Below are 13,491 nucleotides of genomic sequence, written 5' to 3'. Positions count from 1 at the left end.
CCACACTGGGGGCGCTGAGGTCACTACAGAGGGAAAGGAGCAGGAGTGAGCCTTCGCTCTCTCTGTGTGTGTGTGTGTGTGTGCAGGCAGGTCTGCGTCTGCCCACAGCGTCTGGATCCCAGGCCGGGGCCCATCTGTCCACCTGTCGCTGTGGGGAATCAGGCCCAGGACTTCATTCTAGTTGGTGTTCTCTCTAGCCCCAGCTCCAGGAGCTGAGGCCACTGGGAGGCAGGTCCCCCAGCAACTTCCTGTTTGTCCCAGAGAAGGGCATCCAAAGGGCCTGTTCCTGTGACCCCGTGTGCCCTCCACCGCGGCTCCTACAGCTCCCCCAGGGTGGGGGTGCACCCATCTGGCCCCTTGCCCCCAGCCGTGCAGGTCCTGAAGCTTTGTGGGTGTGTTTCAGGAAGAGGAGGAAGAGGCGCGGCTGGCCAGCCTGCCTGCCTGGAGGCGTGAGCTCCTGCGGAAGAAGCTGGAGGAGGAGAGGTGAGCCGGAGAGAGAGGCGGCTGGCGGGGCAGGGCGTCTGGTGTGCCCCTGGAGTCGTGGTACCAGCTCACACTGTCTCTTCTTCCTTCCAGGGAGCAGAAGCGGTGAGTGTGGGGCTGGCGCCGATGAGCCACCCTGGAACCCCACCCAGTCGCAAGCTTGTCCTTTGGCCCCTCATCCAGCCCTGGATTGCCAGGGCACATCCTCCTGCCACTCAGCCCTTGGCACATGGCCTCTCTGCTCTTTGCAGTCCCCCAGCAACCTCACTCCTGTCCTGCAGAGCCTAGCCTTTGCTCTGTAATTTGTTCCCGAACTACTGAGTCCCCACCTTCCTTAACCTAGCCCTGCCCTTAACCCAGCAGAGGGTCAGCAACCTCATTCATCTGTCCCCCCCAACCAACTTAATTTCCACCCCTAGTATCTAGCCCGGTGCTGTCCGTTAGGAACACCGGGGACGGGGCGGGGCTGGGGGGAGCCACATACGTAATTTTAAATTTTCTAGTAGCCATTTTGAAAAAAATACACGGGGGACCTTAATTTTTTAAATTTAACCTAGCTTATCAAAAATATAATTTAAATATGGGATCAGTATAGAATTAACGTGTTTAACATCCCCGCCTTTAAAAAACGAACGTAAGTCTGTTTAAAATGCCAGGTGCAGTTGATACTCCCGTACCTCCCAGTGGGGACCAGCCACGTGGTGCTTCGTGGCTTCCCTGTCCACAGAGCAGATCTGCCCTCAGGTGCCAGGGACCTGTCCCCAACTCTCCACAGCCCCCGTCTGACCACACCACGCTGCGCAGAGGCCCGACCCTAGACCCCAGTCATTCAGTTTGACAGCTTCCCAACACCCCTGGGCCCGTCATCTTGCCGCCTGTGCCCTGTAACACCCCTCCCCCGCAGCGACACCGGGTGAGCCTGCACCAGTTTCCAGTAACACCCTCTGCCTACAGTAGTAACCCGGCCAGCTCAGCTTCCCGTGCGCCCCCGTAACCCAGCCCCTGCCCTCCGTGCGTGCTGCTGGCCTTGGCGACTGCCCCCGGGGGCCCAGCCGGCCCCAGCAGCCGGCCCCAGGCCTCACTGGGCTCTGCTCCCACCCCGTCCCCAGCAAGGAGGAAGAGCGGCAGAAGCAGGAGACGATCCGGCGGGAGAAGGAGCAGTCGGAGAAGTTGCGCACGCTGGGCTACGACGAGACCAAGCTGGCGCCCTGGCAGCGACAGGTCATCCTCAAGAAGGGGGACATCGCTAAGTAAAGGTCGTCGTTGGCCTCCGAGCACGGGGGTGGGGACCCTCCCCCCAGCCCCCGTCCCCATCTGCGGAGCCCGGGCGGGCGGAAGGGCTGGGAGCCGAGCAGCCCCCGCCTTCCGCGCCGGAACCCCTCCCCGGCCCCCTCCCTGGCCCCCCGCGTCCCTAGCCCCGCCGCCCGCAGCCGCCCGCCCGGGAGAAAAAAAGAAATGTGCCCAAGCTGCTGACGCAAAACGCCGCCGCGGGCTCGCACGCATCCGCATGTTGGTTGGACGTCAGGGTGGGCGGCGGGGCGGCTGCGCACCCTGGGCGGAGGCAGGCCCCGAGCTCGGGAAGGGCTTTCCCTCCCTCGCTGACCCAGATCTGCGCCGGGCGCGAGGGCGGCGCTTTCCGCCCAGTCATTTGTTTACCAGAAAAGGATGCAGACCTCCGCCCCCGCCCCCTGCCGCTGCCCGCCGGGGTGGAGTGAGGGGCCCTGCAGCTGTGGCTCCGGGTGCCGCCCCCGCCCCACCCCCGCGCCTCGTCCCCCTGCCCCGCCCCATTAAAGCATTGTCAGCCGCCCGGGGCTTGGTTTCACTCTCGCTCTCCTCGCCGAGGCCACTAGGGTCTGCCTTGGGGGTCGCTGGGCCACCGCAGAGGCACCCCAGGGCCTCCTTGGTCTGCACACGAGAGTGGGGGGGGAAGTCTTAGGGCCCGAGTTTGGTTGTCACCCCAGGCCCTTTAACCCAACCCGCAGAAGCACCAAGAAGCCGTTTTTCTCCGTAATTTAATACCAAGACCCCTCCCCCAAACCCTGGCCGAGCCGCAGCTGGGCCACAACTGGGCCACAGTGGGAGCCCGGGGCAGGCGCTGCTACGCAGGGCCGCCCCAGGGGCTTAATAAGTGACATAAAATGTCTACACGCATAAGTAACCGTACTTAGAGCTTATGCCGAGCCGCCAGGGCGCGTCAAGGGCCGCGCTGCAGGCGGCTACGCAGGTCCTCGGCGCAGCCGTCCAGCCCCATGCGCTCCAGGGCTGCGTAGACGGCGCCCAGGCCCGCTGGCTGCTGCTGGCGCCAGCGCTTGAGCATCTCGTACTGCTGGTCGCGGAAGCGGCCGACCTCCACCTCCACGGCCTCGATCTCCGCCTCACGCAGCCCCAGCGTGCGCACGAACTCCTTCCAGCGCCGCGCGGGCACCGCGTCCATCACGTCGTAGAGCTGTGGCCCCGGCTGGAGCACAGCGGCTGGGGAGCCTGCGGGAGGCGGTGGCGACTGCGGGGTCTCCAAGGCAGGGCCTGGGGCGGAGCGGGGCCGGGCAGAGCCAATGAGGAACGCGGGCTGTGGCCAGGTTCCTACCAGGGCCCCCACCCCCAGCAGGGGGCCTGCTGGACCCAGGGCAGGGCACCAGATATGGACAACGGACGGGAAGTGGGCAGGTCATGAAGCTACAACTTTCCACCTTGGACTTAGGAAGATGGGGTCAAGGCCTCAGGCCACTGGCCTTGCTTACCAAGAGCTCTGGTGGGCAGCTGGTCCCAGGACCATGCCACCTGCGGGCAGGGCCTTTCCTGGGTCTGGTGGGAGCCAGAGGTCCAGCCGTTGCCTACCAACTGGACAGTGCAGACCTTCTCAACACCAGCAGCAGGCACCAGAAGGTTGTGGGCACTTCCCGAGGGTGAGAGGTGGGTGGCCTGGAAGCCAGCAGTGGCCCACGTCAGCTCTGCCGGCCCAGCCAGAACCCTGCTGCCGTCCCTGGCCAGGAGTGGCCATTCCCTGGCTCGGGCAGCAGGCATCCTCCCAATGCCACCTTCCCCATCTGTCCTCTTAGCTTACTGCCTGTGCCCAGAACTCCCCATCTCCCACCCCCTGAGCTGGTGGCCCTGGGTGGTCTCCCCATAGATGGAGCGCCACGTGAGGGCAGGCACCATCTCACCCACAGATACCTCGGCTCTTGGCACATCTGTGCATGAGATCAACCCTGGGCCAAGCAGCCTGGAGCTTGAGGCACTGTCCCAGCCCCAGACAGCGGTTCGGCCCTGCTCACCCTCTTCCTAGCACATACCAAGACTCACCTGTGCTGGGGTCAGGGCCTCCGTCTCGGCCGCATCTGCTGACAGAGACAGAGGTCAGCAGCCGGGCAAGGCCCCTGAACCTGGGTGCAGGTCAGCTTCTCTGGGGTTCCCCTGCACCCCACATAACCTTCCTCAGTTTCCTCGTTCATATCAGGGTGGAGGTGCTCTGGGCTGCTCGTCCAGACCCCAGGCCCCTGGGAGCCCATACGTGTACGTGTGGACTTACCAGGAACCGCGGGCTTGGGAGGTTGGCAGCGGTGGTATGTGTAGGTCAGGGTGACCCCAAGCAGGAGCGGGACCCCCAGGCCAGCCAGGAGCACCTGAACCCAGAACACTGAAAAAGCAGCTGGTGGGTTCCGAGTGCTGCCAACCCCCAGCTTCCCCTTGGCCCACCCAGGCTCCCCCCTCTTGCATTCCCAGGACACCACCTACTTTGCCTCCAGCCACAGACAGCAGCACAGGGCTCAGGACAGCTCCCCAGGGTGCTCCTGCAAGGGGACGATGGGCTGAGGGACAGGGGAGTGCCCACCAGGAGGGGCCGCCCAGGGCCACGGTGTGGCATCTTCGCCATCCTGGAGGTCCTTTCCACCCCACCCCTGTAAGCCTCGCTCGACCCAAGAATGTTCCCGTGCCCCGGTAACGACTGCATCTACTGAGTGCTCCCAGACCAGAGCTGAGGTCAGCAGAACGCTCCGGGGTGACCAGGGTCTTGGTTCCCTGCTGCACCCTCAGTGCCTCGGTCTTGGTTCCCTGCTGCACCCTCAGTGCCTCGGACGTGCCTGGGAAAAGGGGGCTCAGGAAACTCGGGTGGGTGAGTGAGTGCCTTACCCGTTACAGCCCTATGAAGGACGCTGCCCTGCTGAGACGGAGACCCACAGAGACTAAGCAGGGTTCCGAACTTGCCCAAGACCCCCGAGAGCGCCTGCCGCCACTCTGACGTGCCCAGCTTCCGAGGCTGCATCAGGGTGACTGTGTGAGGGGCAAACCTCTCCTCACCACGCGCCCACGAGAGGCACGAAGGGAAACTCCAGCAGAAATGAACACACGCCCCCTTATTTGCATAAGATCCAGATTTCCTCTTCCTGTCCTACATTCAGGCCAAGTGCAGCCCACCCACCAGAGGCTGAGGCCCCCTCCCCTGTAGTCCCTCCACTTATTCCTGGAGGCCCCCACCCTGCTCCCAGCCCCCCTCCCCTCTGGCCTAGGCCAGCCAGGAAGTTACGTGGGGCAGGACACGCAGCCATTGCCATGTTCGTAGAAGCCAGGCAAGCAGGTGCCACAGTCAGCGTCTCCACTGGAACCTGCAGTCCAAGAGATGGCCTGGGTCAGGGTGGGGGAGGAAGGGCGAGCAGGGGGCACGGCGTCTGGGGCCAGAGGCCCAGGACGGGAGGACTCACAGGGCCGTCGCGTGTGGCGGTGCAGGGCCCCACAGTCTGAGCACGGGCGGCACTGGAAAGGTGAACTGTCCCTACAGTGGGCGACCACACACTCGACAAACCAGCCTGGCTCACAGCCGCAGCGGGTGTCTGTCACCGCCGAGCAGTTCTCCAGGGCCACCTGGAAGGCTGGTGGGGGTGCAGGGAGGTGGGCAGCACAGAGCCGGTCAGGGCCAGAGACAGACACCCCCACCCCACCCCACCCCACCCCAGAGAGGCAGAGGCAGAATCCCCCAGTGAACAGGGCGGGGAGAGACCACCGAGAAGGCGTCAGGGAGAGAACACTACCCCAAGAGGGAGAAGCTTGCCGACCGCTGCAGACCACGGCCACGGCACGTGGAGAGACAGGAAGAGTGGGAGCAGGCTGAAGGCGCCCAGGCACGGGGGCGGGGGGGGGCACAGGGCTCTCACACTGAAAGGCTGGCCTGGGCCAGCCTCTTCCTGAGACCCTGGCCACGGCCTATCGTCAGGAGCCCCTGGGGACCCTGGGAACCTCTCACCTTGCTCATCACAGGTCTGACAGCGGGCACAGCGACTCCTATAGTTCTCCCTGGCCAGGAAGGTGCCCTGCGGGCACGGCAGGCAAGTGGAGTTGCCACAGGGCTCTGTGCAGGGGGCTTTCAGGAAGTGCCCTGCGGGACCCAGTGAGAAGTGGCTGCTACTTCCCTCTCCTGGTTTCTGAATTTCCTGTCGGCCTCCCTCCACCCTGTCCCGGCCTGCCCACCCCCCTAGTTGGCACTCACCTGCAGGACAGCCCCGGCAACACAACGGGCTGTTCCTCTTCTGGACGTCTCCGGCACAGTCACACGGTGGGCCAGGAGTGCCGCCGTGAACCCCGACATCCAGCAGCAGCAGCAGCAGGGCCTGGGGGACGGGTGCTGCTGACTCCCCGCCCCAGCTCCCTGTTTTCAAGGCCGGCATTCTGCAGAGGCTCCCGGGCAAGGATGCCCATGGGGAGGGGTGGCGGGCTAACTTCCTTCCCCCTGTGGTAGACCAGTCTTCGAAGGAGCAAAGGCGGGGCACCTGCCAGCCCCAGCCCCTCTCACCCTGCCCTTCATCGCAGTAGGACCCGTGGAGCCCCACCGCCACCCATGCTTTCTGTGAGGAGGGGGACCCTGAGGTCCCTGCCCCCCACAGGGAGAGCACCTCTTCTGCCGGGCAGGCCCCACCCTGCCGGCGCCTCTTATTGGGGGTGGGGGGTTGGTGGGCACTGCTGAGCCCCAGTGAACCAGTGAGAGGCGCTGGGAGCCCCTCCCTAGGCAACATGCTGGTGACCTGGGCTGAAGGCCAAGTCCAGGGCTACACCTGGCCTCCCGCCGCGCCTGCACTCACCGCAGCCACAGCTGCCGCACAGCTCCCAGGCCCCGGCCTCATGGCCCCTGGCACCCGGCGTGTGTGGCCGGGACCTTCCTCTGCTCAGCCCGCCCTTTCAGGTTCCGTGAACAGCCCGCGCCCGCAGGCCCCGCCCCTCGCCATAGAAAAGCCCGCCTCAGGGGTGGGGGCCAGGGCGGGGCCACCCTTCCCCGCCAGGGGAGAGGGACTCACATGCGCGGCCCAGTCGGAGCAGGCCTGCTGCGGCGCACCTCTCACCTGGGCTACCTGCTGCAGAGGTGCAGGCAGGACAAAGGCCGCGTTTCCCCCTCCAGCCCCTGGGTCCAGCCCCAACCCCCAGAACCACCGGGAGGTGGAGCCAGGGCGAGTGACTTCCCTTTCCTGAGCCCCAGCGTGCCCGCCAAGGAGGGGCGGGACCAAAGTACTTGAAGGCACCCAGGCGGGAGACCTGGCTCCCCCAGGTACCTGGGAGAGGGTCCAGGGGAGGACTGAGGCAGCACCCACAGGAGCGACAGTCACGTTGCCCACCCTGACGCAGCTCCCGGGAGAGCTGCGATGGCAGCAAACAGGCCCATTCAGTGTGGCGGTCACCGGTCACGGCAGCTCCCCACAGCAGGGGCAGGAGCGTGGGATCACGGGAGGCGCCCCGCCCGGAGCCCAGAAGCGCCCCTGCCAGGACGGGGGTGGGGTTCAGAAGCACAAGACTCTCCCGTGGAGCAGATACAAGTCTTTATAAAAGAACCAAAGCTCAATAAATAGGCAGCTTTACAGAACCAGGGCCGAGCCTGGGAAGGCAGCCGAGGGCAGGGGCAGCGCCCACTGGGGGCCAGCGGCGGGCCGAGGGGGGAGGGCAGCCCGAATCCAAGCCGGAGGCAGGGAGAAGTGCAGAGTGGTGCTGCAGTCTGGGTCTCCTCCATCCGGCCGGCAAAGTGCAAATCGGGCCCCAGCGTGGCGGCAGGGGTCCTGCCGGCGCTCCGGCTCACGCGCACCCGACGTGCAGCTGAAGCAGGTGCCAGCACCCCCCAGGAGGCAGGCTGCCTGCTGGCCCCTGGTCAACGGCACCCTTGGGGAAATCCCTCCGCTCAGACCTCCCTGCAGGGGGGAGAGGGGAGAGACGGACCTTCCTTGGCTGACATCGCCGGGGCGGCTCTCTCCACGCTGTCCCCAGGCCCTTCACTGCTGCCCACACAGCTGCACCCAGGCCCAGGCAGGCCTCAGGCCTCCTGTCTGACGACCTGGCCCAAACGCAGAGCTCCCCGACGTGACTGCGCCCCCAGCGCCAGCACACCGAGCCACCTGCCCTCTGCCCCAGGCCAGGCCACTCACGAGGCAGTGAGCGTGGAGTTCAGCAGCAGCGTGGTCCTGATTCGGTAGAGCTGGGCCAAGGTCAGCTTCCTGTGCTGGGCAGAGATCCCTGCGGGGAGCTCGGGCTGGGCCCTGGGAGAGGCCCCCGAGGCCAGTTCTCTGTGGCTCTTCCCGGAAGAACCCGCAGGCTCCCGAGCCCGCCAGCTGTCTCTGTCCTTGGGCTCCGGCGGTTTGGAGCCACTGCCAGGGCCAGGTGCTCCTTGGCAATCCCAGCCAGGCCCGGCTTCCCGCGGGGAGCCCTGAGTCCTGGTGCGAGGTGCTGCGGCAGCTAGGCAGAGCTCCGACAGGCTGCGGCTGGGGCCTGGGGGCGCCCCACGGGCAGCAGCCCCTGACAGCAGCTGCAGCAGACTGGCTTCAGACCTGGACTTGACGAGGTGGGGCAGACGGGGCAGCAGCTGGACAGGGGTGCGGCGGCGGAGGCGGGGTGAGGGCAGGGGCGAAGGGGCTTGTGCTAACTCTGGGGGCTGGGGCACTGGCTCTGCCACAGGGGCTGGGGTCACAAAATCCCGCAGGGAGGCTGGGGAGAGGGTGCCGTAGGCGGAGTCCATGGAGCAGGAGCGGCCGTCCACGGGGCCCAGGGGCAGCAGCTCGCTCGTGGGTGTGACGGACGAGGCAGTGGTGCTGAGAGAGGTCTCGTCCGACGGGGCGCTGAAGGGGCCGCCGTCCGACTCCGGGGAGGACAGCGTCTCCCCAGGCTCCACCACGACTACAGCCAGGGTCTCCGTGGAGCCATCCGAGACACTAGGGGACCAGGGAGAGAGTCAGACCGGCCACGGGCAGCCTGGGTAGCTTACAGCCTGCAGCCAGGAGCTCCAGGCCCAGGGGTCTTCAACCCTGCACCCCCGATGGACCTTAGCCAAGGCTCACAGCCTCTTCGGAAGATTTTCTTTCCTCTTGGCCAAGACCGGACTCCACCTAAGAATCCCCAGCGCAGGGCACCAGGCAGCCAAGCACTCAAGGCTGGGATTGGCCACAGGTTGAAGACAACCTGCCTTCCCCGGGGGGCTCTGGCGGGCGCCTGGGCCACCCCACCACCGGGCTCAGCGGAGAGGACCCGGCTGGGTCCCTCCCAGGACCAGGAGCGCGGGGCTGGGTGCTCACCCTGCTCTGAGGGCTTCGGCAAACGTACCAGTGCTGCGAGTTGAGGCTGCTGCTGCTTCTGCGCAAGATGGTGGGGGAACTGGCAGCCGAAGCGCCGCTCTCCTCCTCTCCCTCCTCCTCCTCCTCCTCCTCCTCCTCCTCCAGGCTCTGCAGGTGGCCCCCTGGGTGTTCCTGTGCGCGCAGCTGCTGCAGCTGGTTCTGTGGGTAGGAGCAAGGGCGCACGGGGGCAGGACGAGCTGTGGTCAGCGGAACCCTCCCCCCAACCACCAGGCCACACGGCACTGTTCTCACCTGAGCATTGCAGATGGCATCCACCCAGCCCCGGCACAGGGCCTGGCCACTGGCTTGGAACGTGTAGGCCGCCACAGCACTGTGAAACTCGTTCAGGTAGATGAGAAGGAAGGCGCCTGGTCAGGGAGGCCCACGTGAGCTCCGGTCCAGGCCGCAGCCCCTGCCCCGCAGCCCCCGCCCGGGCACCTCACCAGGGTCCCGCAGCTCCCGGCACACGAGCTTGTCCACCAGCAGCGGTGGCCGGATGACCTTGGTCCTCTCAGCCTTCTTCACCGCCTTGGTCACCAGGAGCAGATCCGTGAAGAGGAAGCAGTAGACGTCCATCTGCACGGAGGAGCCGGAGTGGCCCTCGGGGTTAGGGCCGGGGCCCTGGCGCTGCCGTGATACCCTCCTCCCCTGGAGGCAAACACCCCTGCCCCTCGACCTCCAAGGAAAATTAAGCAAAAAGGAAGGTGCTTCTCTTTCCCTGAGATACACGTTTATACTTTATCTCAACGAGAGCTGGTGTTAAAAAGAGGAAACAGAGGGAAACTTTTACCCGCAATTTACAAGCTCTCGGCTACGGCAGGGCAGCAGGAGACAGGAAGGACGTGCCCCTCCTTCCCCCTGGGAACCACCCCGGGTGAGGTGGACACCTGCAGGCTGTGACCCTGACAGCGCTCATCAGAGCAAACAGCTGCAGCGTAGCAGGTAAAGCTGCCACCTGCAGTGCCGGCATCCCAAATGGGCAAGTCCCGGCTGCTCCACTTCCGATCCAGCTCTCTGCTATGGCCTGGGAAAGCAGTGTAGGACGGCCCAGGTGCTTGGGCCCCTGCATCCGTGTGGGAGACATGGAGGAAGCTCCCGGCTCCTGGCTTCAGATCGGCACAGCTCCGGCCACTGTGGCCAACTGGGGAGTGAACCAGTGGATGGAAGACCTCTCTCTCTCTCTCTCTCTCTCTCTCTCTCTCTCTCTCTCTCTGCCTCTCCTTCTCTCTGCATGTAATTCTGACTTTCAAATAAATCTTTTTTTTTTCTAAAGGGCAAACTGCAGGTGCATCACCAACCCTCACCCTGCCCACCACTCTCTACTTCCTGGGTCACCACCCCAGGGACTGGGCAGCCGAGAGCCACCTGCCAGAGCTCAGAAGTCCGCGGGAGCAGGGGCCCCGGGGTCACCTTGCTGTCCTTGCCCTCCTTCATCCTCAGACTGCCCTCCAGCAGCAGCTGCCGGGTCTCCTCGGGGCAGGTGCCCACCATGGGCATGGTCAGGTCCAGGTGCAGGAATTCCTTCAGGAGCTGGGAAGGGGAGGGGGCGCGCGTGAGGGCTGGATTCCAGGGCTCACCGGGAGCCCGTGTGTGCCCCCCGGGGGGGGGTCACAGCACACACCTTGTCCACCTCCTCGTTGCTGCCTTCCACCACCTCGTAGGCGTCGATGCGGCTCACCACGGCCGCCAGGCGCTGCTGCTCCTGGCGCTGCCGCATGCAAGTGTTCACGTGGTGGATGAAGCGCTCCACAGAGCCGATCTGGGGGCGGGGGCCGGGCTTAGGCGCAGGGTCCGGGAGGGCACGCGCGCCTGCCCCCCCCGCCCCGCCCCGCGGCAGGCACTCGGGTTACCATGGTGGCCAGCGCCTCCTTGGCTCGCGGCTCGTCCGTCTTGCGCAGCACCGACTTGAGCAGCAGCGGGTACTTGGTGAGCCGCTGGTGCGGCTTGGCCAGCATGTCGCTCAGCTTCAGCCGCTGGCACTGCTCGTGCCTCTCGGCCCACTGCGGCGAGGGCGGGGGGCTCAGCGCCCGGCCGGGCCACGCCCCCGGGCGCCCGCCCCCCCCGCACCCGCTCCGGCCCGCCCCTCACCGTGACGTAGGCCCGGAAGAGGTCGCTGTCCCGCAGCAGGCCGCGCATGTACTCCATGCAGCTCTCCTCCTCCACGCAGTAGCGGATGTAGGGCTTAAACAGGGAGCCGAACTGCGGCGGGGGGCGAACCAGGGCTGGTGAGCGCGCTCGGACCCCCCCGGCCAGGTGGCCGGGCAGGGCTCGCACCTGGGCGGCCGGCTGGCCATCTCCCGCCCTGGCCAGCAGGGGGCGCGTGCGGTCCCTGGGCCTGCCGGCTGTCCCGCACGTACCGACTTGAAGCCTTTCATGAAGTCCCCGGGCAGCAGCGGCGCCCGCGTGCGACGCGCCTTCTCCAGCACCGGCGCCATCACGCCGCTCCACAGCCCGCCGTGCAGCCGCGCGATCTCGGGGATGTTGCTGAACAGGCGCTCGGCCTCCACCTGGGGGTTGGGGGAGGGGGGCGAGGCAGTGGCCGGCCCCGCCCACTCCGCCCGGCGGGCCCCGCCCCCGGGTCCCTCCCCACCCCCGGGAGCCCCAAGCCCCCAGCGCACCTCACACAGCAGCCCCGACTCTTGCAGGTTCAGGAGGCAGCACAGGAACAGCTGTGGGGGCAGGACACGCGGCTGGGGGAGCGTCCCAGGCCTGAAGCCTCACCCCACGCTCGCGGTCCCCCAGCCGCCCCCCTTGCCTGGAGCCTCACACCTGGGAGATCAGACCCGGGGGGCCCACCTGGAGGGAAGCGCTGAGAAAGCTTCCTGCCACAGCTGCACTCCTCCCCTGCCTCCGCCCTGGTCCGCCTCCAGGTCTCTCCCGGGGCCCCCTAACCTGGTGGAAATCCCTACAGAGCCCACCCGCCCTGTCTCACTAGGGGGTGGGGTGCTGGGCACCTGGCGAGCAGCAGGTGTTCAGAATGCGTCCAAGAAGGTCTCACCTGTGTTGCTCTAGCTAGCCCTGCTGCAGCCCCTCCCCAGGGCCCGTGGGAGCCCCCTCCCTCCCCCATTCACTGCCAGGCTCCTGCCCACACTCAGCTGAGCAGCCACCCAGAAAGAGACCACGGGGGACAGGTGCTGCCACACTCACGTTTGTGATCACCCGCAGCTTCCTGATGTAGGAGGCCTCCGTGTGCAGCAGCTCCCACACTGCCTCCTGCTGGTGGCACTGCCTCCGGGTCAGCTTCTAGGACGGCAGAGGGCGGGGCGGCTAAGCCAGGAGCCTGGAGTGTGTCCGGACGGCCAGGGGAGGGCGGGTCGCTGATAGGGACACGGAGATCCCACAAGGGGCAGGGGCACCGGCAGGCTCCCCTTAGCCACTTCAGTTCTGGGCCCTCCGCCGGCACTAATGCAGCCAGGCGGGGTGAGCATTTGGTGTGGCGTTCCAGACGCGGTGTGGGACGCCTGCATCCCGCACTGGAGGGCCTGGGTGTGAGTTCTGGCTCCACTTCGACTCCAGCTTCCTGCTGTGCAGACCCCGGAAGGCAGCAGCTGGTGCCTCTCGGGAGAACCCAGTTTGAGTTCCCACCTCCCAGCTTCAGCCTGGCCCCCCCGCTCCCGGTTTCTCCAGGCTCTAGGGCTGTTCCATGGGACGTCCTGCTGGGGGGTCCTGCAAAGGGCTGTCCCCCTTTCACACAGGGGGAGGGGGAGGGCCGCGGGCCACACACACCTCGTGCCCGTCGATGAGTTCCCGCCAGCTGTGTTCCAGCTGCAGGCAGGCGTTGCCCTCCTGCTCGTCCTCGTCTTCATCCTCCTCCTCCTCCCAGGAGTCATGGTCGAAGCGCAGTCTCTGGGGCAGCCTGGGCAGCCCGAAGAGGCTGTAGGCGTGCAGCTTACCCTCCAGCTGCTCCATCTTGTCCACCTCCTGGAAGGAGGCCCACGGTCAGCGCAGGGTTCAGGGCCAGCCAGCTGCCCTGTCCCAGGCCCACAGGCCCACGTACCCGACCGAAGGCGCTGCTGCTGGGGCCCGAGCTGAAGAAGCCGCTGAAGCGACTGGCCGCCCGGTTCTTCCAGCTGTCACTGCCCCCGCTGCTGGTGCTGCCCCCGCTGGGCAGAGAGCAGCTGGAGGGTGTGGGGGGCTCCTGCCCGGGGACGCTCGCCTCCCCCAGGAATTCCGACATGTTCTTCCGGCGGCGGCCGGGGGCCTGGCCAGGGAGGGATGGTCAAGGCCAGGCGCTCCTCGGTCCCCATGGCCCCACCCCGCTTCAAGAGGGCAGGCCTGGGGCGCCCCCTCCCCCAGAGACAGACTGCAAGGTCCACACAAAGCTACAGCTGGAGAACTGTGTCCCAGCCACAGGCACGAATGCAGGCCTGAGATGGCCCCCGGCCCCCGGCGACACACACACGGCTGCACAGGGGGTCTCCGGCAGACTCCCACC

General features: G+C 66.4%; 3 protein-coding genes across 12 annotated transcripts in view; 1 reads left to right on the top strand and 2 right to left on the bottom strand.

Moving 5' to 3' along the window:
* Window positions 1–2,290, top strand: part of LOC100354197 (espin) — a 28,706-nt gene extending 26,416 nt beyond the window's left edge. For 4 of the 5 annotated variants that reach the window (XM_051856908.2, XM_051856906.2, XM_051856905.2 and 1 more), the window contains 3 exons: window positions 404–483; window positions 577–588; window positions 1,593–2,290. In XM_051856908.2, coding sequence (XP_051712868.2) covers window positions 404–483; window positions 577–588; window positions 1,593–1,737 — 237 coding nt within the window. In that variant the 3' untranslated portion in view covers window positions 1,738–2,290. The remainder of the gene's footprint in view (window positions 1–403; window positions 484–576; window positions 589–1,592) is intronic. The other variant, XM_051856907.2, reaches the window with a different exon arrangement.
* Window positions 2,291–2,481: 191 nt separating this feature from the next.
* Window positions 2,482–7,123, bottom strand: TNFRSF25 (TNF receptor superfamily member 25). Of its 6 annotated transcripts, XM_070079373.1 has the most exons (11): window positions 6,552–7,123; window positions 5,963–6,083; window positions 5,720–5,851; window positions 5,181–5,348; window positions 5,006–5,084; window positions 4,425–4,426; window positions 4,209–4,289; window positions 4,010–4,117; window positions 3,784–3,821; window positions 3,222–3,402; window positions 2,482–3,006 (listed from the first exon to the last, which is right to left on the bottom strand). In XM_070079373.1, the coding sequence occupies exons 1-11, from the start codon at window positions 6,591–6,593 to the stop codon at window positions 2,678–2,680; spliced, it is 1,281 nt and encodes a 426-aa protein (XP_069935474.1). In that variant the 5' UTR covers window positions 6,594–7,123; the 3' UTR covers window positions 2,482–2,677. The 6 variants fall into 6 exon arrangements, with proteins under 6 accessions (XP_069935474.1, XP_069935473.1, XP_017202105.2 ...); XM_070079372.1 differs by lacking the exon at window positions 4,425–4,426 and having other exon boundaries at window positions 4,216–4,271; window positions 5,963–6,202; XM_017346616.3 differs by lacking the exon at window positions 4,425–4,426 and having other exon boundaries at window positions 4,216–4,271.
* A 750-nt stretch (window positions 7,124–7,873) lies between these two features.
* The window catches only part of PLEKHG5 (pleckstrin homology and RhoGEF domain containing G5), a gene marked incomplete in the record, with an annotated part of 25,349 nt that continues 19,731 nt past the window's right edge, over window positions 7,874–13,491 (bottom strand). Inside the window, 13 exon segments of the mRNA XM_070079369.1 lie at window positions 7,874–8,657; window positions 9,046–9,215; window positions 9,309–9,424; window positions 9,500–9,632; window positions 10,467–10,586; window positions 10,678–10,815; window positions 10,907–11,056; window positions 11,145–11,255; window positions 11,414–11,563; window positions 11,675–11,725; window positions 12,204–12,299; window positions 12,783–12,977; window positions 13,054–13,257. Of these exon segments, the coding sequence (XP_069935470.1) occupies window positions 7,874–8,657; window positions 9,046–9,215; window positions 9,309–9,424; window positions 9,500–9,632; window positions 10,467–10,586; window positions 10,678–10,815; window positions 10,907–11,056; window positions 11,145–11,255; window positions 11,414–11,563; window positions 11,675–11,725; window positions 12,204–12,299; window positions 12,783–12,977; window positions 13,054–13,257 (2,418 nt within the window).

Source organism: Oryctolagus cuniculus, chromosome 7 (genome assembly GCF_964237555.1).
Source record: "Oryctolagus cuniculus chromosome 7, mOryCun1.1, whole genome shotgun sequence".
Classification (NCBI taxonomy): Eukaryota; Metazoa; Chordata; class Mammalia; order Lagomorpha; family Leporidae; genus Oryctolagus; species Oryctolagus cuniculus.
Note: the sequence above shows the minus strand (reverse complement) of the source record. Positions and strands in the feature narration are given on the sequence as shown.